Source organism: Mytilus galloprovincialis, chromosome 2 (genome assembly GCF_965363235.1).
Source record: "Mytilus galloprovincialis chromosome 2, xbMytGall1.hap1.1, whole genome shotgun sequence".
Taxonomy (NCBI): Eukaryota; Metazoa; Mollusca; class Bivalvia; order Mytilida; family Mytilidae; genus Mytilus; species Mytilus galloprovincialis.
This window is the reverse complement of record NC_134839.1, coordinates 95,531,292-95,556,372: the sequence shown is the minus strand read 5'-3', so window position 1 is coordinate 95,556,372 and position 25,081 is coordinate 95,531,292. Positions and strand designations below refer to the sequence as shown.

Below are 25,081 nucleotides of genomic sequence, written 5' to 3'. Positions count from 1 at the left end.
TGAACATTATTTATGTATAACTGATAAATTATTAAGTCTGGGGTTTCATAACCACAAATTAATTATAATCTTTACCAAATTCTTTGTTAGCATTACAGATTTGGTTAGAAAATTTGCTGTTACCTGTAGTGTTCTTATAAAAAACAAGATATCACTTCCTAATGTTTACACTGATGTTGTTTATAAAGCCTATAAACTTAGATAATGATATTTAGCTTTACCCCTATGTCATTGTATGTGCAAGAATATATTATATGTTGCTTGATTTTCCAAAAATATGATTATGTAATTGTATTCAAGCCAGTTATCTGATCTGTCCAATAATCAAGATATTATTAGATTTATCTACTTTAATTTGATGGATTTTAAGTATATTACATACTCTATTACCCTGTACTTGTTACTACCACAAAAGGTTTTAAGGAGGCTTGAGGGTTAAAAAAATTCAGCAAACATTTTTTTTTTCATTACAAATTTTATTTATTACACTGTTAGTTGTTACTTTATGATATGGTACAAAAATCAACCAAAAAAATCAATTAGTTTTTGTCCCAGATGACTTTTAAAATGTTTATATCATTGAAAAAGTTCCAAATTATCTGCCTTTGGTGAAAAATTGTCATTTTTTTTTTTTTGCACATCAGGGCCGTAACTACCTATGAGGAAGGGGAGGCAGTTCCTGAATTTTCTGCACCATTTTTTTAAAGTAATAAAATGAAATATTGACAATATGTAGAAGAACTTGAATTTATATCATAAACAACACAAGTTTACAGTTTTAACAGAGTTATCATGAAAAATGATATATCTGTCATTGTCTGGATTTTTGATCGATAGTGAACCGTTTCAGTATTTGTTTTATTTTTATTTTTTCATGTGGCCGTCCGTCTGTTATTCAGTATTCGTACGAGAACACATATGAAACTTTGCTTTAGACAATTTTGAATAAAACCTAACTATTCACATTTATTTAGGGGCTCAATTAAGCAGAGGAAGTTCCCTTTATATTGTGATTCTTTTATGATATCGGAAATTCGTTACCGGCTGAATCAGCTGTTGCATCATTTTTAACATCTCCTGATCATATTAGAACGTTATGGTCAATGCCTTAGTTACTTAGTTAAACACTCCCATTCGTTGTAGCAGGGACTTTCTATACTAAGTATATACTAGTAAAGAAAGTCCCTGGTTGTAGTTTATACATGTCTGTTCAGCTTTCAACAATTTTGAAATCAAAGGTCCTCGATAAAAAAAATATCTTGCGTTTTATGATCTTGCTTTATATGTTTTTTAAACTTACCAGTTTGATTTCTTACAAAAATATCTTTAAATACAGATAATAATTGTTTGCAGAAAATTGCTTCTAGGATCCAGCAATACTGATGTTTCTTAAAGTAAGGAAATCGAAGGACGGGTCATTTTTACAGCCACTGATTTTATTAAGAAAAAAATCCGCGGTCACATTGTACTTAATGTTAATAATTATAGGTCAAAGTACGGCCTTCAAGACAGAGCCTTGGCTCAACCCGAACAGCAATCTCAGCTTGTTTTTGCATTAAATTGCTTGATCAAGCAAAACTGATCTTTCTGAAAGTAAAGAAATAGAAGGAAAACAGGTAATTTTTAGCCATTTTACTGAGAGAAAAAAAAATCGTCGGATCTAGGGGGCCTCAATTGAGGCCCCCAAACCCCTGCCTCCCCTGAATTTGAACCCTAGTTACGGCCCTGCACATGTTGCATTTGAATTGAAATATCTTATTTAACTCATCGGTTATTTTTTTTTAATAAGCTGTACTTAAACTAAAATATTGTAAAATTTTAAGCAATTTCTGTAATTAAGTTCTTTTTTTATTTCGATATTACCTTTTTTCTCCTATTAGTTCAACAGAAAATAAGTACCTTAATAAAAATGCATGCTTCTTTCAAAGGGATATTGTGAGCTTAAACGAATGGTGACCCCATATTTTATTTCTATTTTTGTAGTAAGTACAGGATAAAGTTTATTTATAGAAAAAAGTAACTTGATTGCTGATGTTTCCTATATAGCTACATGAAAATATTCTACATAAATTATTATAAACTTTGTGATAACTATAATCAGTCTATGGAAGAAGCGATTCGATAAAAACTTTTCATATATCAACGAGCGATATTGTCTTATATCAACGAGTTGCATTGTGGGAAATTTCAGACGAATGTTAGCATTTGTACGAAATAAGGCAGATTTCTCGGTATAAAGTAATGACTCTTTTCTTAAAACAAGGTGACATTTAACACGAAATACGTCTGGTGTATAATTTCCATGAATTATTTAATGTAGTAACAAGCAAGGTGTATTTAAACGAGAAAATTGAATTGTTGAATAAATGAAACATAAATGCACGATATATCATTTGTAGATGTACACATTCTATAAATGTCATGTAGCAAATTCAGTGGAATACAATTAAGATTAATTCAATTGTTTGCTAAGCCAAAATCACTAATAAGTCAAAGATACTGCTATATTTTATTATATAAATGCGATATTTGTCTTTTATCATAGCGATGATTTTTTAATATCAAAAATTTATGAATGCGATACTTTTCTAATATAACTGCTATAGTTTTCTAATATAAAATGAATACGATGACACGTCACAATGCATGTCAAGAAAACTGCAAACATAATTCACAAACTTAGATCATGACCGGTTCAATGTTTTAGGATCAATATCACTAAAATTTCCTAACTGTAACAAAATTAACGCTTACATGAACTTATCATTTCGAAAATGTTGCTTGACTCTATTGATAGTTGAAAGTGTTAACAACCTGTTCAGTCTATTGTTTTCAATCACATGGTTTAACTGACTTACTAACATGTTTAACCCCGCCACATTATTTATGTATGTGCCTGTCCCAAGTCAGGAGCCTGTAATTCAGTGTTTGTCGTTTGTTTATGTGTTACCTATTTGGTTTTCGTTCATTTTTTTTTATATTAATAAGGCCGTTAGTTTTCTCGTTTGAATTGTTTTACAATGTCTTATCGGTGCTTTTTATAGCTGACTATGTTGTATGGGCTTTGCTAATTGTTGAAGGCCGTACAGTGACCTATAGTTGTTAATTTCTGTGTTATTTTGGTCTCTTGTGGACATTTGTCTCATTGGCAATCATACCACATCTTCTTTTTTATAATTCTATTTGAAGTGATGATGCAATGGCGAAATTTAAATGCGGTTGCAAATACGTTTACCGACCTATTAGATTCTAATATACTGGTCACACTGCTATAGCCTATCCACCTTGCTAATATCCAAACAGACAAAAAATATCATTACTTAAAAGAAACATTCATTCAAACAATCCAATCCAATACAGCTCCAAATTACAATGAATATTCAAATGGTAGAATAAATAATCCAAACAAATTAAAATGTACAAATGCTGATGTCCCGAACTTTGAAGATACCAACTGAGTAGCCTCAGACTATAAATTGGACAACTTTAGATACAACGAAAATAAAAAATATTGTCAAACAGAAAATGTATTTATTATTAACATAGAAAAAAAATATTGAGAAGGAAAACAGTTCTTTTTGGATATCAGAGACTTTTCCCGTTGGTAAACCGATATCTCTATGAACATAATCAGCTCGCCGCGTGGACGCTCTTTAACATCGCGATGACCGTGGGGGCATTCCGATGTATTGTTGCCACAGAGATTTGACTTTTGTTTTTTTACTAGTAACCGATCGTATAAATACGCGAACATTTCTTAGTGCAAAATAACGTACCTTATCGCTTGTTTTAATTCATTTCTTCAATGAGTACGTAAATGTCTTTTGACGTTAGAAATGTGTATATATCTTTTCTATATTTATAAATTTAGATCGTTCAGTTTGAGGATGGAATGCAGTTATTTATAAGGGCAAATTTTAAAGATTTATAGATATAAGAAGATGGTGCATGAGTTCTAATGAGACAACTTTCCATCAAAGTAATAATTTGTTTAAAGTAAACCATTATAGATCAAAGTAGGGCCTTAAACACAGAGCCTTGGCTCACAGCGAACACCACGCTATATAGGTACAAACACATTACTAGTGTTAAACCATTCAAACAGGAAAATCAACGGTCTAGTTTGTATAAAAAAAGGACATTCAAAAGTACAGATCAGATTTTGTCGAATCTATCTGAACAAGGACAGTATGATTCCTTTGTCACAAGTTAGTTTCATTGTTATCAATAAAAAAAGTCATCCATGTGTGCCTTGCGAGTATATCGGATATACATTTTATATTATTTCGGTGCGTTCATTATGAAATTTGCTAAATGTTATATATGTTGAAAGATAGGGCACCTTTGGCAAAATTAAGGCTAAGTGCACACAATCTTGAAATTGAAAGAGGTAGATACATGCAAGTTAACAGAGAAGAAAGGTTGTGCAAATTATGTCATAATAAAAATATAGAAGACGAAAAACATTTTATCTTGCATTGCACAAAATATGAATCACAAAGAAATGTTCTTATATCAAAATTGTCCAATTTTAAAAATTATGACAAACAATCTAAAACTGAGGATGAATATATCAAACTATTACTTAATAACAAGTGTAGAAAAACACTTAGATTAATATCATCTTTTATTAATCAATCATTTGAATTAAGGAAAAATGTACTTATAAATGAGTAATATGAACAATTTGAAGCTATAACATACAATATACTTATGTCAGTAGTCTATTCTTACAAATTAACCTATATATATTGATATTTATAACTGCACATTTCATTGTTCGAAATGTGCACAATGATATGCTATGTAGTATTGTTTAATTGCTGCATCATTACTATTAGTATACTAGTTGTATGGGCCGTTGCCAAGTATTGTAATTGAGTTTGTGCCAATAAAATATTTGTATTTGTATATTTGTATTTGTATGTGAACAATCATTTTGATACTTAGCTATTTGATTACGGCATTGTTTATTAAACCCTTATTTGATTAGTTTTGCTTCCAAAACCAATTGAGAAATTTGTAAGATGTTGCCAAAAACAATTTGCATTTAAGCAATGGTCTTAAAACTGCTTATTTACATACAATACTACTAAAAAGTAAAATCACAAAAATACTGAACTCTGAGCAAAATTCAAAACAGAAAGTCCCTTATCAAATGGTAAAATCAAAGATAAAACACACGAAACGAATGGATAACAACTGTCAAATTTCTGACTTGGTACTGGCATTTTCAAATTTTGAAAAAAGGGATTGAACCTGGTTTTATAGCGCTTAACCTCTCACCTGTATGACAGTCTCATCAAATTCTGTCATATTTACAACGATGCGTGATCAAAACAGACATAATAGGTAAAATTGTCAAAATATGGGTACAACAGTCTAATATTAATACTAATAAGTACTAATATTGATATAACAAAAGTACCGCTATGATATTTTAAAAGTATTGCATTGATATTAGAAATAATAGCATCTGTATATTTATGTATATAAGAAAAACACAGCACTTCAAATTTTACATGGACATAAACGTTTGCTTCTAACTAACTTCTGACTGTATATTTAGACTCTATTGTTGTTCATATGTGAACAATAAGTTTTAAAGTAAGTATTTTCTTATTTTTTCGTTGCCGAAAACAACATTTTCCGCATGGAATGTCTGCATATTTACAATTGATATTAGACAATATCGCTATGTGATATAAGAAAAGTTTTTATCGATACGCTTCTTCCATAGACTGATAATTTACTTAGTATTTTCATGATTTTACTGCAATGCATCAGGATTATTAGTCTTATGCTGAAACACACATTGTTATAAACTATTTAAAAAATACATGTTCATGTATACCTTGATTTTATTTAGTGTGTGTTTGTTTAGTTCCTCTTGTGTCTGAATTTCAAATTAATATTGAATAACCATGATTATGTTAATTTTATTTTTTACCTTGGTCAATAGTTATGTTATCTTTCAGGGTTCATAATGTAGGATGTTGGGTTCATAATGTAGGATGTTGGTTATCAGTGAAGTTTGTCTACCTGAATTGACTGACAAAGTTTAACGGTACAATAATTAGGAAGATGGTGGATTATTCAGTACATGGACAGGTTGCTGTCTTCGAAGTGAACAACCCACCAGTCAATGCTTTCAGGTAATTGGGATATTAATCTTGAACATGGGTAGATTTATGAATGCTTGAATTTTAGAACTGATTGTTATATGAAAACAGTAGAAAATTCGAATATCAGAACTGTTTTGCATGTGCATGTGCAAAACAATAAAATTTTTAAATCTCACTATATTACTGGTAAGATTTCTTTGATATTTTGTAAACAAGATTACATTGTTTTTGTTGATATTCTTAGATACTATTTATCATGTTTATGGATTTGGCTGTCTGTGAGTACTTTTCTTTTGATATTAAAAGTAACTCATGAATATTTGTGACAAAAGTACACTGAGGAGTCAGTATTTCAACCATTTTAACTTAGTTATGCTCTAGAGATACTAAGAGTGAATCTAATATAAAAATAAGAAGTTGTGGTATGATTGCCAATGAGACAACTCTCTACCAGAGATCAATATGACATAGAAGTTAACAACTACCATATCCATGATATCTGATTATTTTGCAAGCTACAAAAGCAAAAGAAATCAGTTATCTTTTATTTCTTTTGTTTGAGCATTCACTATGCTTTATATATTCCTTACTCTCATAAGTTGTTTAATTATTGAGATTACAAATGAGTAGATGACATTCAGATTAGTTTGTCACAATACTTGACATTTTATATCATACATATATCTAATTTTTTTTAAAAGGGCTAAGAAATATTCAAATGACTTAGTAAGTTGTTTTATTCATAAACTTTATATTTTGAAATCTGTTAACAACATGTACAATATTGTTGTTGAATAAAAGAATTAGAACATGCTGTATCCTGAAAAAAAAACAACAGAAAATGAAATAAAGATATGTGATAAAATATGAATGCTTATGATGATGAAATAATTTACATATTTTAACCAAATTAATAATTTGAAACTGAAACAGTGCATCAACATAGATGTACATTTAGAGGAGAACAGCATTGTGTGTGACTGTTGAGTGAAAGGGACCCTTTTCTCTGGCTTTGTCAAGTATTGTTGTGTCAAAATAGGAAAGGAAAAATACTGTAAAAATTAATATATTCTTAAATTTATTTAATTTTCTAGCCATAAAGTTAGAGTGGGATTAGATAGGTCTATTGACAAAGCTATTAGAGACACCAATGTAAAGGCCATTGTAATATGTGGAAAAGGAAGAACCTTCCCCGCAGGAGCAGATATACGGGAATTTGATCAACCTCATAAAGGTATGACGCTAATAAATATCAGTTTTGGTTAATTTTAACCAGCAAATATAGAGTAATAACAAGTATCTAATAATAACAAAAGTTTGTTGATTTGTACAACATATCTCTATTTCGGTAAGTGCATAATGCTCAATATTTTACACACACAAATATATGTCAAAATTATGATTTTTTTTAATTTTCAATAAAGAGTTGAAGTTTAAAATTAAAACTGTTTTATTGGTCAGCAGGTTCTAGCTCATTGTATTTTCTTTTATGTTCATTAGTCCATAATGTCCTTCCATGTATAAGTCCTCTTAAAGATTACATTTTCCAGTAAATTAATGAAAGTTCAACAGTTTTTTATGAATAAATGAATTGTGAATAAGCCAGAGTTAAGTTGAAATATTTCGGTCTGTTCTCAACAACTACATTACAAGTAGCAGTAGAATTATATGATAAAATGTTTTGTTATGACAAGTTTATATTCCTTGATGACCCTTCATAAAACTTTATGCTCTACTGAGAAGCATTATGTTTTTTTGGGTCTTTGCATATTTTCTTCCATCTGACCAGCTTCAAAAGTTAGTCCAAAGTTTTTGGTTAAAGTTTTGGTAAGGTGTTTTTGATGAAGTTCAAGTTTAATCACAGTGAAACTAGTACACATGTGCACTATGATAATGATCTTTCTAATTTTAATGCCAGATTTGAGTTTTGACCTAATTTTACGGTCCATTGAACATAGAAAATAATAGTGCGAGTGGGGCATCTGTGTGCTTCGGATACATTCTTGTTCAATATTGCAGTGAGCAAGACATCTATTGTTCATGCTACATGCATATACTTTTTTAGAACCCTGGTTGACTGGTGTTTTCGAAAAGTTAGAGAAAACAACCAAACCTGTTGTTGCTGCTATACATGGGACATGTTTAGGTGGAGGTTTAGAGTGCGCGTTATTCTGTCATTACCGCATTGCACAGAAAACTGCAAGGTGAGTACATGGTCTCCTTGAATATCATGTTTTTATACAGACCTTTATTAATAACAAGTTCAGCATTTGTAATTTCAGCATCAAATCCCCATTAATGATATAAAGCATTTAGTTAAAAGAAAGAATACCATACAAGAATATTATAATTAGCCAACTATGGCAAAGGTTTGTCCATCTAGATAAGTCAACCATTTGTACTGTCAGTTTATGAACATCTGAATCAACAAATGTTTATTGAATTGTAGGGTAGGCTTCCCTGAGGTTCAGATAGGTATACTACCAGGTGCTGCAGGAACTCAGAGACTACCAAGGTTAACAGGTCTACGTGTTGCCATGGATATGATTACATCAGGTCGACATATACTTGCCCCAGAAGCTCTTAAGTATGGTATTATTGATGAGGTAATTAATGTTCAGTTACATGATCAAAAGCTTTCTAAATGTTTTTGTACAATTCAATTATGAGAGTTAGTTTGACATATGGTATAGAAAGAATGATTTTTATATGTCTTTTCTTTTTAGTTTGTGTTGTTGACAATATTATTGACAGATACCAATAGTCTCCCTTTGTTTATCATGTTCATTTTAAATATGTTGATTAAAACTTGCAATAAAATATGTAAAAAGCTGATATTTTAGCTTAGTCGGCACTCCATCACAACATGAAAATGGCACGAGATAACTATTAAATCCTTGATATTTTATAAGCTCCATATCATAGCTATATATAGATAACTTAATATTTGATGTAGGGCGTCTTCTGATTGGCTGACATTGTTTTGTTTATTAGCCCTTAGACATAATTTAGTCATGTGACTGTGACATCATCAAGGTTTTTTCATGGTTTTCTCCAGTTTAAAATTGAATTTAGAATTAGATTATAAGAAATGACTGGTATATTTTTTCTGTCTATTCGAAATAACTTTAAAAATGTGGTGCACACTGTTAAATATCTCACTATGCGCGTTATTCAGTGTGCACCACATTTTTTATGTTATTTCTTCAAAGACAGAAAAAATATTACAGTCATTCCTTAAATATCAATTGAAAGAAATATGAATAGATTCAGAAGTGGGGCCAACTTTGCCCCTTCTCCTTTGACAGGTGATAATTATGTTTAAATGTGCAATGATGTATGACATTGAAAAACTAATTGTCAAACTTCTATAAAAAAAAAAGAAGACTATAGTGCTTTTGTTTATTCATGGTTATGAAAGCTTTGTCATTAACTGAAATTAAAATACCTATATACATGTATATCATTGACAGATGTTTACTGGAGATGTTATAAACGCTGGAATAAAGTTTGCCAAGTCTGTGATGAACAAACCTTTAGAGGACAGATGCCTTAAGAACAAAACTGTGAAAGATGCTGACCAGGCAGATCAAATTGCTGATGGTAAGTTAAAAGATGTATTTAGGTGATAAGATTGCACCTGATTTTGTAGGTCATATACCAGATAGAGGGATCGACTGTATCCATCACTATTAACATTCATCAAGCGTATAAGTGATTGTCATTGTGCAGGATAGACTAGAAAAAATGTTTGTTCCGTAGGTACTTAATCACAATTCTAGTATGACAGCAGTGCTGGTCGTCAATTATGAGAATCAATTTGCTGAATTATTCGTACAATATAGCATCATAGTTTTCCAACCACTCGCTCAACATGGGAACTGAAGTGACATTGCCCCTAAACGCACGAATATTGTTCACTGTTAATAACAATGTTTTTGAAGGAAATGCCTATTAATCCATCTCTAAATACTAAAAATCTTCATTTTTAAAAGTGGTGATTTTTTATATATTAATTTTTAAACAACAACTACTATTTTTCTCAAAAAAATGTAACATTTGAATGTATAGATTAGTTAGCGTTTGACTTAGGGATTTAGGCCTCTGAAAATGTTTATTGAATGAAAAGCATGTTATTCAGGCAATAGTAAATCATTGCTTCAGTATTTCTTTATAAACACACCCAACTATTTTTAATACTTATGGATATTTTAGAATTAAAAAGTGTCTTGGTCATACATTCTGTCTTTTATATGTTTGAATGCATCCAAAAGTTTACAAAATATTAATGTTCTAACATAAAAATACAACTATGGGTGTATTTAGAGACTTTGACTACATGTGGAAAGGTCTTGCATGGTCAGTAATTAACATTTTGTGCTTTCTCCTTTTATCATACTATGTCATAATTTTGTAGAATTTATGTCATTGGTGAAGAGGAAATACAAAGGATTTGAAGCTCCCATTGTAAGTAGACAGAGCATAAGCATTCAATAATGATCTAGATAAGTGATGTTGTAATTTGAAAATTGTTATAATCTTTGATTGATTTTGATTGCCCAAGTTTGTGATACACAAGCTTACTCTACCAATAAAAACGTTTTGGCATGATAAAGGTAAGAGTGCTGAAATTGGTGTGATACACAAACATTCAAACAATTAATCAATTAAAAATTGTAGAAACTGAGAATTTGGTGTTATTTAGTCTGCTTTTCATGTTTTTTGAAAGATGTTATAATCCTTGAAACTATTTTTTGCCCCACTGGCAACTTCTTTTATAAAAGCTTTGATCATGTATCTAGTTATGTCTAGCAATAAGATATAAGAAGTAAAATATTTCAGATGGATAACCTAAATAGATTTTTTAAAAATGCATGAAGCATTCATTCTTGTGGTGACAAGAATTTTTCTAAATGCTGATGCTGAGGAAGAAAAATTGTTTAATAAAGGAGCAATCAGACTTCAGAGAAAAGATGACTGTTGAAGCAAAAGCCACAAAGTACATGTGTTGCCTATATTTTGATTAACTGAAAAAAATAAGTTTTACAGTTACTTTTCATATTCACAATGTCTAATTGATATTTTTCTTAGGATTGTGTAAAAGCAGTAAAAGCATCAGCTACGTTACCATACAGAGAGGGACTAAAGGCGGAAGCTTTGTATATGCAAAAACTTGTTTTATCTGGACAATCTGCTGCACAGAGATATGCTTTTTTCTCTGAAAGAGCTGTTTCAAGGGTAATTATTAGATTTGTATAAATTAAAGTTCTAGTTTATTCAAAATATTTAAAATGTCTAACCCTATGCTACATTAGTAACAACAACAACAATACTGTATTTTAACAGGGTAAAACAGTACGTTAGCTATAAAACTAATCTTCCACAACATCCTCATTATAGAAAAAGCATACAAAAAATGCAAACATATACATGGCATACATTAGTATAAAAGTCAAGAATTATGTAGGACTAAACAATTCTAGAGGATAAAATGATTGATCCCAAATAAAAATGAAAACTGCATTACATGCATGGATATCCTGATTAATTATTTCCCCTGAATGAAACATATTTGTGCAAAGGTTATTTCCCCTGAATAATCTCAGATTCTTTGATAGCATATGATTACTTAATCATGTTCAGTTGTATTTCTGTTTGATAGTGTTTAGCTACAGTAATTCAAGAGGTAGAGGAGGAATAATATTCAAATAATGAAACATGGAATATATACCATAAAAAGTTAATTTTGTGTTCACCCTCATACCAAGGCTTGAATTGAATAATAAAAAAATGTTTTTTTCTGTGTACCCACAGTGGAAGATACCTGGAGGAAATTTTCAGACAGCCAAACCACTTCCTATCAAGTCTACAGCAGTGATAGGTGCAGGTACCATGGGGACTGGCATAGCTGTCTGTTTATTAAATGCAGGGTACCAGGTTTACTTACTGGAACAAAATCAAAAGGTATTATATATAATATAGAGTGAGGGTTGGTATAGGGTCTACAGAAAAGAGAATAATGGGCCAAAAAAGAACAATAGAGAACAAATTGGTGTAAAACTTTAAGAAAAGAGATTAATGTGGTGCTAAAAAATCAAGAATATAAAAAAAATATTTGTGTGTCTTATCTCCCTTTTTAAACTTCATGAAAACATGTTTTAGTTTAATATAATTTAGATAAGTTTTTAAGGATTAAGTTAAAAAATATTATTCTGTAACATGTAAAGAAAATGTCAAGGTCAAAAAGAATCCTTTTAAAACTTAAATTGGGCAATTTTTTTAATATTAATTAAAAAATTACTCCTTCACCATTCAAATTATTCTACAAAATTATGTATTGAAATTACAAGTTTTACTAAAAGAGTTCTGACCATGTTAGACCCTCATGGGTCATCAAGGTTGTTGAACACTTCCTAGCTATAGTAGTAAAGATGAGGGGAAAAATAAAATATATAAGGATGGTACCGTATACGTTCGTGTATTGTCCGCATTTGTGTATAGTCCGCACCCCCTCTTCATTCCCAAATATCGAGGAAAAAGTCTAGTTCGCTTGTATAGTCCGCGGCAACTTTTGACAAGATCAGGTCCGCGAACAATGATGGAAAATGCTGAATTTGCGGTATTTTTTATATATTTTTTTTTGCAGAGATCGGCAATATAGTACATATTGTTGTTGAAAAGATCGATAGTCAGTTAAAACTTATGATAAGTTTTTGAATGGTGTCTTTAAAGATATGTTTTTAATCTTTGTTAAAGACCGGCAACACAGTAATTATTGTTGTTAAAAGATCGATGATTAATATAAAATTATGATCAGTTTGTAAAAAACGACTTAAAAGATATGTATTTAATCTATTATAAAATTTTAAAAGATTCTGTTTAATTGCTTAATTAAATCGTCTTTCAGACTATCATTCTTTACATATTAATTTAAAGTCCCTAACAATGAAAGTAAGAACTGTATTCATGTTTTAAATGTTAATTAATTCAATCATGTACATTTAACTATCGGCTTATCACTTTTGATATCATTGAAAGTGGTAGCTTGCCCAAGCCAATAAACTGTTTAAAATTCTAAAAATAAATATTTGGTATGCTATTAAACAAAAGATGTTTGATGTTTAAAAATTGATTAGAACTCATTAAAATGCTACAACTTTTTAATCTTATCATTTCTTTTATTGATTTGAAGAACTGCCTCAGGTTATTGAATTACATTCATCACTTGTCAAAAGTTGACATGGTTAATTAATTGCTTTACACACAAACCCGTAAACTCATTCATGTAAGACGATACACCTGCACAATGTGACCTTTCACCTGGAAATATAGTTTCGTATACAAAATTCCACTTCTTTCAGGTTTACACTTTCAGTATTAATGGTTACGATTTACAATTAAAAAATGTTAGGTCTTGATTTATTTACATCGATAAGTTAAGAGTTAAACACAAAAAGTCGGAATACGAAAATTTTTGATACTTTAATCACACATTTTCAAAATGGCGCATCGTGGTTTACTTGTACTGTACACACGCGAATAACATTAAACAAAATCGATCTTGGGAAGATTTCACTAGGTTTCAACTTGACTATTATGGTTTTACCATTGAAGGGTTCATCTTTCATTGATATTCAGGATTCAGGTACACTGTTAAAATGCAATGACACGAATTTGACCAAATCCGAAACAAAGCGGACATTCGATCAAAGGCTGATTTTTATGCAAATTACTAAGTCAACACTGTTAGATTGTTTATTTTATTTAAAAAAAATAACAAAGAGTAGTCAAGAATACAGTTAGATTGTTTATTTTATTTCTAAATAATACAAAGAGTTGTCAAGAATACATTATAACATTGACAACACATGAAAATTCTGTTTACTTGGCCAAACCTCGTTCAACATCGTATCCCAACTCTGGAAAAAAAATGTCATGAAATCATATAGTACTGCATAGTCCGCACCCCTTCCATCAATTTCATTCCCAGGGTAAAAAACCGCGGACTATACACGCCTTTCTACGGTATGTATTTTCTCATTTAGAATTAATTCAATTGAGGATTTGATTGTGGTTCTTATAATAGCAGTTTGATAAAATTTCTGAATAGTTCAACAGTCTGATTTGATGAAACAAAATTAAATATATTTACTTCATAGTTTTTAGAAAATGGTGTGAAGACAATTCGAGGAATAATTGAAGGAAGTGTAAGATTAGGGAAAACACCTATGGCTGTAGCTCAGAAGGCAGCAACGTTACTAAAACCTACAATGAAATACGAAGATTTAGCAGATGTTGATTTGGTATGTGTATAATTTGACAGAGGAACTGTTGAAAAATTTGTGTTCTGAAGTGAACTGGTTTTATTTCCACTTTAGTAGGCTATATAGTTTTTTTTCATGCCCCAGCAAACCCCTAGACATTAAGCATGCAACAACCAATCAATCCAAGCAATAATCTAAAATGAATAAGGAGAAAGTAAAATTTACTTTTTTTGCTGTATCACCCATTGAATAGATGTATGGAATCTATGAATAAGAAAACATAACCATGTTTTATTGTATGGTATATTGATTTACAACCAATTTTGTATATTAAATTTATTTTTCTTAATACATTTGATTTAAGGAGTTAATAGGCTTTACACAATTTGAATTAAGGACGAGATAGGTCCCATCAAATGTAGCCTTTTTTCCTAAGAAATAATTCAGTTTTACATTTGCTTCTGAAATGTTGAACAAATTTGTCTTTTTAATAATTCTGTAGAAGTAAAAAGATTCTGTATAGTAAAATAATTCTATAGAATTACAATAAAACATATCTCACAGTTTTATCTATGTAAAAAGGATAGCACTATAGCTTTGGAACTTAATCATATATAACACAAAAAAAGTTTTTATTGTTTTTAAATTTTAAACCTAATTCAAGGTTCCTGGAAAGGGACAACAGATATAATATTTTTATTGTTATTTAACTTGTTTTCTCTTAATTATTTCATTTTACAGGTTATTGAAGCTGTATATGAAAATTTGAGTTTGAAAAGAGAAATATTTAGTAAGTTAGACAAGCTGTGCAAACCTACAACTCTGTTATGTAGTAACACATCTAGTCTAGACATAAATAGGGTAAGATTCTCATACTTTAAGTTCCGAAACTAATGCAATGTTTTTATAATTGCCAAAAAAGTGACAGGGTTATAATTGCAATAATTTGAACTTGCATTTTGAATTTTTATGTCCTATCTACTATATTAGAGGGGCATTATGTTTTCTGGTATGTGTGCCATCTGTTTGTTCGTCCGTCTGTCCTGCTTTGGGTGAAAGCTTTTGGTCAAGGTAGTTTTTGATGAAGTTGAAGTCCAATCAACTTGAAACTTAGTACACATGTTCCCTATGATATGATCTTTCAAATTTTAATGCCAAATTAGAGTTTTGACCCCAATTTCACGGTCCACTGAATATAGAAAATGATAGTGCAAGTTTCAGATTAAAGTTTTGGTCAAGGTAGTTTTTGATGAAGTTGAAGTTCAATCAGCTTGAAACTTAGTATACATGTTCCTTATGATATGATCTTTCTGATTTTGAATACCAAATAAGAGTTTTTACCCCTATTTCATGGTCCATAAAACATAGAAGATGATAGTGCAAGTGGGGCATTGGTTTACCATGGACACATTCTTGTATTTATATGAATTAAACAGGAATTTTCTTAATATTGCAATAATTAAAATCACATTCAAGTCTACAATGACAAAATTGCAATAAAAAATGCACGCAATAATTTATAAATTTACAGTATTATTTAGTAGTCTTGGGGAATGTTGAAATCTCTATCCTTTGTTTTCTGTCTTTCAGAAAACTTCATTATGTTTATAAGATTTAATGTGATACATAAAATAGATGAATAATAGGAAAAAAATCATACAAAGAAATAATTATCATTTGTAAGATATTTCTACTGTAAATAAAGACAACAGTAGTATACCTCTGTTCAATAGTCATAAATCGATTAAGTGAAAACAAATTCAGGGTACAAAGTAAGACCTAGAGTAGTCCTAGAGAAACACATCAACTATAAGAGGAAAACAATGGAACAACAGAAACACTGAACTACAAAAACAACAAACACCAACTTACATAGAAACAAACTATTTGATAGTAACTGCCATGTTCCTCACTTGATACAAAACATTTTAAGAAAAAATTGTGGATTGAACCTGGTTTTATGGCTAGTCAAACCTCCTACTTATATGGTAGTGTAATGTAGGCATACAGACATTTGTATCTATTTTTCTCCTTGAACTGTTAAATGATAATAACACTTTGATTGAGTATTTTTTCAATACTCTCAGATATTCATATATCATCCACTAATTGACTTCTGAGATCTAAAGATCAGAATTTGCAATTTTGTTTTTCTTTTTCAGATTGGAACTGCTACAAAACGAGGAGACAAAGTAGCAGGAATGCATTTCTTTGCCCCTGCTTATTACATGAGATTATTAGAGAATATACATAGTACTGAGACTTCACCAACTACTGTAGCTACTATCATGGATGTTGGAAGGAAAATTGGAAAAGTTTCTGTACTGGTTAAATCTTGCCAAGGATTCCTAGCCAATAGGATGAGAGGTCCCTTTAGTGTTGAGGTTTGTTATAATTGGTACAACATATTTCACAGCTTGAATAAATTTTTTCAGACATTTGAGTCTTACATTTTAAAAATTATAAATAGCTATAAATATACATTTATTTCCTGTGCCTGAAGGAGAAATGAAGATTAATTTTCTTAAAAAATCCTACTTTACAAAGGCATTGCTTTGGGATAATATAACTTTTCAAGGATGAACCAATGCTCATATCTTCCTTACCCAAGGGAAATAAAGGTTTTATTCCAATGCCTAAACTTCATTTATGCCCGTTTAAGGGACAAATTATGGTATACCTCTGTCCGTCCGCACCTGCGTCCTTTTGTCCATCTGTCCATCCATCTCTCCATCTATCTGTCCGTCCATCGTCAATATGTCAGACATTAACTCAAAAAACCTTCAGATGATTCGCATGAAACTTTGGTGAATTGTTCATATCTATTGACATGAGCTACCTTTCATTTTTGATAGATTTATGATTTTATGTTTCTGAGTTAAGGGCTTGTATTCATTACAAAAAAGGGGATTTTCAAGTTTTCTGACAATAATTCAAAAACACTTTCACTAATTTGAAAGAATCTGTGGTAAATTGTTTATATTTATTGATATGAGCTCCCTTTCAATTTTAATTAATTGTTGATTTTATGTTTCTGATTTATGTGGTCATTGCACAGCTGTATTTTTCAATTCCTTAACATAAGGCATGAAATTACAAAACTAAACAGGACATTAACAATGATAATCAATACCGATGAAAAATTTAATTATTTATTCTTTTTGTTTGATTTTAAGATCTAAAGTAATTTTGAAAACAAATTTAGAAGTACTATACTACCACTCAAAAACCTGTTCAAAATGTTGTAAACTCTGTGTTATGTCCCACATGGAAGTCTTAACGTTCAGAATGGAATATGAGATTTTGTTTTACATCACAATTTTAAAATATTGATTACACTATCAATATGTGTATACATTGGAATGATATAATATAATATTATTCAAGCAAGAAATATAGAAAAAAATAACAAAGAACTCATGCATTTTTTTACCAGTTTTATTTTAATTGATTTCTATATTTGTCCTGCAACTAAAACGGGACAGAAATTTATTTGATTTTTTAGGCTTATTTTCTGCTTGAGGAAGGTTCTACGCCACAAGAAGTCGATAGTGTTATGGAAAATTTAGGAATGCCAATGGGACCATTTAAAACTGGGGATCTCTCAGGTAATGACTCTTTACATAGATTAAGATTCAATATTTTAAAACTGACAGCCACTTAATGGAAATCAAGGTAATGTTCAAATTTACCTACATGGTTCCTTCAGCGTTTTACGTTTCCACAAATTGGTATTACTTTTCCGGGAAATAAAGATGACATTTCCACAAATAAATATCTTACTTTTCTGGAAGAAAAGTAACTATTCCGGAAAAAATGAATTATTACTTTTCCGCAAATAATTAAGGAATACCTATTGATCGAAAGCAAAGCTATAATAAAAAATAAATATGTATTAAGTTAAAGGTCATCATAACATGTAAGTAAAATTCATCATTAAAATGTATGAAAACATATATTCAAAAGTCAGCACTAATCTGATATATCTTGATATGAGTTCATAAGTCAATTCTGGCAGAATATTTGTAGTCAACATGTCGTACAAAGTCCACAGTAGCACATTCACCGTTTACAAGTTTTGTATTTTGTTCAAAAAGGAAGTCCATCTTCTCCTTTTCATATTTCCGAACGGGTGCTTTTACAGTTAGAGTTCTCATCTTTATGTAAGATGTTGTCTGCAGTTTCAATAAGACATTGACGAGACAAATATGTTAGGATGGCTATATCCTAGAACTGCTTGTTCAGGTAGGCACGAAAAGACTCGGCACCATTTGTTGTTCTCTTTTCCTCAGGTTCAGGAGGTGATGCCCAAATGGTTGGTGGAAATCTTGAATTGCCATCTATATAAAATTCCAATATATAATCGGCAGACTTCATGCATTTATACATAGTCAGATTGAGCTTCGGCTATTAATTCAACCAGAGACATATAATACAATTGTATTATATGTCGTTCATTCAACAAAGCATTCTTCAATCATGTCCGTTAGCAAGTAAGCCAAACCAAAGATTTCTCCATGAAGTTTAACTAATCCTTACCCGAGTCAACTAGTTATATCTAGTAAATTGTAGATATAAGATCAGAACATTTTCTTTATTAAAAAGATAAAATGAATAATTTATCTAATATATATTCAAATATTTATAATTTACCAAGAAAATTTTCGGAAAAGTAATTAATACAAATTGCGGAAACATATAGTTTAAATTTGCGGAAACGTTTTATTGGGACTTTGAAAAATTAGCGGAAATGCAATACGCCCGGTTCCTTACCTTAAGTTTTATAGAAAATTTAATTTTTTAATGTTTTATTAAATAGTATAATATCACAGAACCTTATGACAGTAGCAGTTTATACACAATATTAGGATATAAACACAGAAGAAATAAGTAGAATACTTTCTATGAAATGAACTTGGTGTTGAAAGATCATTTCTCTGCTATTGGTCTGTTTTTGAGAGTTGTCTCATTGGAAAGCATACCACATCTTCTTAAAATTATATTAGCCATTCAGGCTGTGAATGATTTTGGTACTGTTCTATTTTGCTTACTTCACAAAACCCAGCTTTAGATTTTCCCCATACTACAAAGCCATTGATATGAAAATAAGGAGATGGTGTGATTGCCAATTATGGTTTAAACTTTTTTTTTCCCAGAAAGAATTAAAAGGTGTGATGTTCATATTCATACAATACCGTTTGAGAATCTAAAATACTTTTATTATAGCCATCATTTCAAAAGAGTTGTATATTCTTTTTTTTTTTTTTTTTTTTTTTTTTTTTTATAGATTTAAGATATGCAAAGACTTTTTCATTTAAGATTTCATTATCTGTATACGCCATCTATGATTATAAAATAGCAGTATAATTGGGCAATTTAACCCTATTAGTAACTTGATCAAAGCCAGTTGATCCATACATTTAAAATTAGGTTTTTCAAAACAAGCATGGTAAAATCTATGTTTTTCGACAAATTATAAAACATTTATCTGAGGGAATTAATACTGATGATCCATCCATCTGAAAGTTTATTGGTTTTGTTGTAGGACTTGATATTGGTTATAAGATACAGACAGAGTTAGCCAAATCAAAGGGTGTAGAATTAACTGCCGATTCTAAGTTTCTGATGGGAGAGAGAATATCCACATTGACAAGGACAATGTATGATAAGGGAAGACTTGGAAGAAAAACAGGTTATTTGTGCTTAAATTATCTGGAAAAATATACAATGTTAAATACTGTATCAAATATATTGTTAATGGACAGCCATATACCATACTAAATGTGGTTGTTTTTTGTGTAGGCTCCTTACTTCCATGTCAAACAGAAAAAAATCCAAACACACACAAATATATAACAGTCACACACTTAAAAAAGATGAAATGAATATGATGTAGAATGCTCAGCAAAATTAATTTCTATAGTTATTCAAGTTCCACATTATAAAACATACAAAAAGTTTCTGGTAAAAATATTACCCTTGGTATTTTTTACATTTGTCCTTTTGGTTTGATCTCACAATTTTTTTTTATTTTTAAGAACTAATTTTGAGCATCTGCTTGATTTACCTTATGAAAAGATAAAAAAAAAAAAGAATCTGTGTATCCTAACAACTACTTAAAATATATAAACATAAGTTCTATTATGTCAATATCTTGTGAAAATAAATCTTTTGGAGACACAGCTGTTGATGCTTCCATATAATGTTTTATTTAAATATTTTTCTCTGATAGAGAAATGCAGTTTATGTTTTCTCCTACTTTATTTTTTCTATTTTGCCTGATAATATCATCATGGTTTTTTCTTAATGATCCCCGAAAAGTCACTGAAACAAATATGATTGAATTATGTTTTATGGTAACCTACATAACAAATTTTAATGTGAATGGTATAAAGATAAGTTAATATAGGTTTTACAAAATTTCTCTTCTTAAAAGGTTATTCAAACTTATTTATCTGTCAAATTAGGAAAAGGTTGGTATAGGTATGAGAAGCCAGGAGGAAAGTTAGCTAGCCCTGACGAGGAAGTAATGGAACTTATAAAGGATCACTGTATGAAGGCTGGAATACAAAGGAGAAATATATCAACTCAGGTAAAAATATGCAGTATAATTTTTAGCTCACCTGGCCCGAAGGGCCAAGTGAGCTTTTCCCATCACTTGGCGTCCGTCGTCCGTCGTCGTCGTCGTCCGTCGTCGTCCGTCGTCGTTAACTTTTACAAAAATCTTCTCCTCTGAAACTACTGGGCCAAATTAAACCAAACTTGGCCACAATCATCATTGGGGTATCTAGTTTAAAAAATGTGTGGCGTAACCCAGCCAACCAACCAAGATGGCCACCATGGCTAAAAATAGAACATAGGGGTAAAATGCAGTTTTTGGCTTATAACTCAAAAACCAAAGCAGTTAGAGCAAATCTGACATGGGTAAAATTGTTTATCAGGTCAAGATCTATCTGCCCTCAAATTTTCAGATGAATCGGACAACCTGTTATTGGGTTGCTGCCCCTGAACTGGTAATTTTAGGGAATTTTTGCTGTTTTTGGCTATTATCTTGAATATTATTATAGATAGAGATAAACTGTAAACAGCAATAATGTTCAGCAAAGTAAGATTTACAAATAAGTCAACATGACCAAAATGGTCAGTTGACCCCTTTAGGAGTTATTGACCTTTATAGTCAATTTTTAACCATTTTTCGTAAATCTTAGTAATCTTTTACAAAAATCTTCTCCTCTGAAACTACTGGGCCAAATTAATCCAAACTTGGCCACAATCATCTTTGGGATATCTAGTTTAAAAAATGTGTGGCGGGACCCTGCCAACCTACCAAGATGGCCGCCATGGCTAAAAATAGAACATAGGGGTAAAATGCAGTTTTTGGCTTATAACTCAAAAACCAAAGCATTTAGAGCAAATCTGACAGCAATAAAAGTGTTTATCAGGCCAAGATCTATCTGTCCTGAAATTTTCAGATGAATCGGACAACCTGTTGTTGGGTTGCTGCCCCTGAATTGGTAATTTTAAGGAAATTTTGCTGTTTTTGGTTATTATCTTGAATATTATTATAGATAGAGATAAACTGTAAACAGCAATAATGTTCAGCAAAGTAAGATTTACAAAAAAGTTAGCATGACCAAAATGGTCAGTTGACCCCTGAAGGAGTTATTGCCCTTTATAGTCAATTTTTAACCATTTTTTCGTAAATCTTAGTAATCTTTTACAAAAATCTTCTCCTCTGAAACTATTGGGCCAAATTGAACTAAACTTGGCCACAATCATCATTGGGGTAACTTGTTTAAAAAATGTGTGGCGTGACCTGGCCAATCAACCAAAATGGCTGCCACGGCTAATAATAGAACATAGGGGTAAAATGCAGTTTTTGGCTTATAACTCAAAAACCGAAGCATTAAGAGAAAATCTGACAGGGTTTAATTGTTTATCAGGTCAAGATCTATCTGCCCTGATGTTTTCACATGGATCGGACAACCCGTTGTTAGGTTACTGTCCTGAATTGGTAATTTTAAGGAAATTTTGCCGTTTTTTGTAATTATCTTGAATATTATTATAGATAGAGATAAACTGTATACAGCAATAACGTTCAGCAAAATAAGATCTACAAATAAGATTGCATGACCAAAATAGTCAATTGACCCCTTAAGGAGTTATTGCCCTTTATATTTAATTTTTAACATTTTTCATAAATTTTTGTAAATTTTTAGAAAATATTTTCCACTGTAATTACTGGGCCAAGTTCATTATAGATAGAGATAATTGTAGCAACAAGAATGTTCAGTAAAGTAAGATCTACAAACACATCACTATCACCAAAACACAATTATGTCATGAATTTATCCGTGTCCATTGTTTAATATGTACAAGACCAAGGTGAGCGACACAGGCTCTTTAGAGCCTCTAGTTTGTATGAGTAATCAGTATGATTTGTTATATGAGTGATCTGTCAACTTTTAACATAAAACTCATAGAACTTTTAAATAGGTTGAAAATCATCAACCAGGAAGACCAATACCTTCTTAATTTTTGTAATTTCTTTATTGTAGCAGAAATCTAAACACAGGTTATTTATAGTATTGGAACATGTCATTTTGTATAGCAAGGAAAAGAAGTAATCTACTTTAAAACATCTATATGGAAATATTATCCCCCATCTGACAATGCAAAAGTAGTCTGGAAACAACTATCAAATTTACAACATATTTATAATAATATGGATTCATTATTACTTGTGGAGTAGCAGTTTCTGTGGATTTCATGGGTTTAAGATGAGCCTAGAATTTGAATGTTCAAGAAATAATTCTATAGGCTTGTAAGCAGACTTTTTGGCAAGTCATGAAATGAAATATCCAAGAAAATATCAATATTCCTCATATCATACATAATTTTACGCAAGAAAATAAAAAAATCCCAAGTGTAAAACCAGTACAGAATATATAAGCAAATGAGTTTTGTTTTTAATATAACCATGTCTTGTCATGATATTCTTATATAATGAAAAGTTAATGATACTGTTTACAGGAAATTTTAGAAAGATTAGTGTATTCCTGTATCAATGAAGGATTTAAGATATTAGAAGAAGGTGTAGCTGCCACTCCTGAGGACATTGATATTTCCTGGTAAAAAAAAAAAAAAAATATAATAGACTACCTATACCCTAGACTCATTGTATTGGGTATGAAGTATGAAAATAAGATGTGGAATGATTGCCAATGAGACAGTTCTCCACAAAAAAAAACAAATGCCACAGAAATTAACAACTATACTGCCTTCAACAATGATCAAAGCCCATACCAATAAGTCAGCTATACAAGGCCCCGAAATTACAAATGTTAAACAATTCAAATGAGAAAATTAACAGCCTAATTTATTTTAAATAAAATGAATGAAAAACAAATATGTTACACAGTAACAAACAGCTACCACTAAATTACAGACTCCTCACTTGGGACAGGCACATACTGAATGTGGCAGGGTTAAACATGTTTGAAAGAACCACTTACTTATTTCTTTAAGGTATTAAAAAAATGTTTTTTGTCAAGTGACAATATAAACCATTTTCATTGGCAATCACACCACATCTTCTATTTAACATTAACCAAAAATATAAGAAAAATGAAAGAATGGTTAAATACAAAGAAATTTTAGATGATGAAAAGTTAATACTACACTATTTTAAGCCATAAACTTATTTTCATATTTATATTTTTCATATAAATATAGAGTTTGTATTATTTTTAGGATATATGGATTTTCCTGGCCAAAGTATTTAGGTGGACCAATGTATTATGCCAACAGAATAGGATTAGACAAAATTTACAAAAGAATTTGTTATTATCATGAAAATTTTCGTAAGTATATATGCTTGTAAACAAAAGCTTTAAAATTTGAAATTCATTTACCAGTTGATAAAGTTGTAAGTTATGTTATTTAAGGATTTATCATCATAATCAAAGAGAAAATGTTATATTTAAAGTTTCTATGTAAGTGCTATCTTGGATTTCTTTTTATGCGAAAGATTTATTGCCAGAAAAAATGAAACCTTAATCCAGAATGAGTAACTCTTTGTCATCATGGTCATGCTATATAAATTTATTCAATGGGACCTTTAAATTTCTCCTTGAAAGCCAATCTTTGATTGATTAATATTGCCGAACAAAAGAATTTAAATGCATATACCTATACTAAATAAGGACACACAAAACTGTTTTTTTATTGTATTTATTCAAAATCAACAAAGTAGTTTATACTATGGGAATGTTGACTGCATTGGCAATTTGCTTTATCAGTCCAAAGTTTTATCCCTATAAAATCATAATAAAAGGATATATTTAATTTGCAGTAAGCACTAATCATTACTTTTTCATAATCTTTTATAAATGTTTAATTTTTCAACTTGTTCAATAACACTGACTATTAACGCAAAAAGTTATTTCTGGCATAAAATTTTGACATGTTCTTATGAACATTTGTGCTTTTCAAATTTTTCATAGTTTAAAGTTGATGTGAAAAGTAAATTAACAAAAATACTGAAATCGTTATCAAATGGGAAAATCAAAAGATCAAACCAATGGAAAACAATTTTCATATTACTGACTTGTTACAGGCATTTCCTTACATAAAAAATGGTGGATTAAACCTGATTTTATAGCTAGCTATACCTCTCCCATGTATGACAGT

At 30.4% G+C, this 25,081-nt stretch overlaps 2 protein-coding genes across 3 annotated transcripts in view; one reads left to right on the top strand and one right to left on the bottom strand.

Moving 5' to 3' along the window:
• LOC143064974 (F-box/LRR-repeat protein 4-like) overlaps positions 1 to 5,906 on the bottom strand; it is a 52,418-nt gene extending 46,512 nt beyond the window's left edge. Inside the window, exon 1 of the mRNA XM_076238220.1 lies at positions 5,855 to 5,906. The gene's annotated coding sequence lies outside the window, so the exon portion shown is untranslated. The remainder of the gene's footprint in view (positions 1 to 5,854) is intronic.
• LOC143064973 (peroxisomal bifunctional enzyme-like) overlaps positions 1 to 25,081 on the top strand; it is a 30,925-nt gene that overhangs the window by 4,877 nt on the left and 967 nt on the right. For both annotated transcript variants that reach the window (XM_076238218.1, XM_076238219.1), the window contains exons 2-17: positions 5,979 to 6,155; positions 7,220 to 7,359; positions 8,191 to 8,329; positions 8,575 to 8,731; positions 9,599 to 9,728; positions 10,543 to 10,592; positions 11,217 to 11,363; positions 11,940 to 12,089; positions 14,285 to 14,428; positions 15,131 to 15,250; positions 16,552 to 16,773; positions 17,895 to 17,997; positions 19,935 to 20,081; positions 20,857 to 20,981; positions 23,423 to 23,520; positions 24,143 to 24,252. In XM_076238218.1, the coding sequence (XP_076094333.1) occupies positions 6,085 to 6,155; positions 7,220 to 7,359; positions 8,191 to 8,329; positions 8,575 to 8,731; positions 9,599 to 9,728; positions 10,543 to 10,592; positions 11,217 to 11,363; positions 11,940 to 12,089; positions 14,285 to 14,428; positions 15,131 to 15,250; positions 16,552 to 16,773; positions 17,895 to 17,997; positions 19,935 to 20,081; positions 20,857 to 20,981; positions 23,423 to 23,520; positions 24,143 to 24,252 (2,053 nt within the window). In that variant the 5' untranslated portion in view covers positions 5,979 to 6,084. The remainder of the gene's footprint in view (positions 1 to 5,978; positions 6,156 to 7,219; positions 7,360 to 8,190; positions 8,330 to 8,574; positions 8,732 to 9,598; positions 9,729 to 10,542; positions 10,593 to 11,216; positions 11,364 to 11,939; positions 12,090 to 14,284; positions 14,429 to 15,130; positions 15,251 to 16,551; positions 16,774 to 17,894; positions 17,998 to 19,934; positions 20,082 to 20,856; positions 20,982 to 23,422; positions 23,521 to 24,142; positions 24,253 to 25,081) is intronic.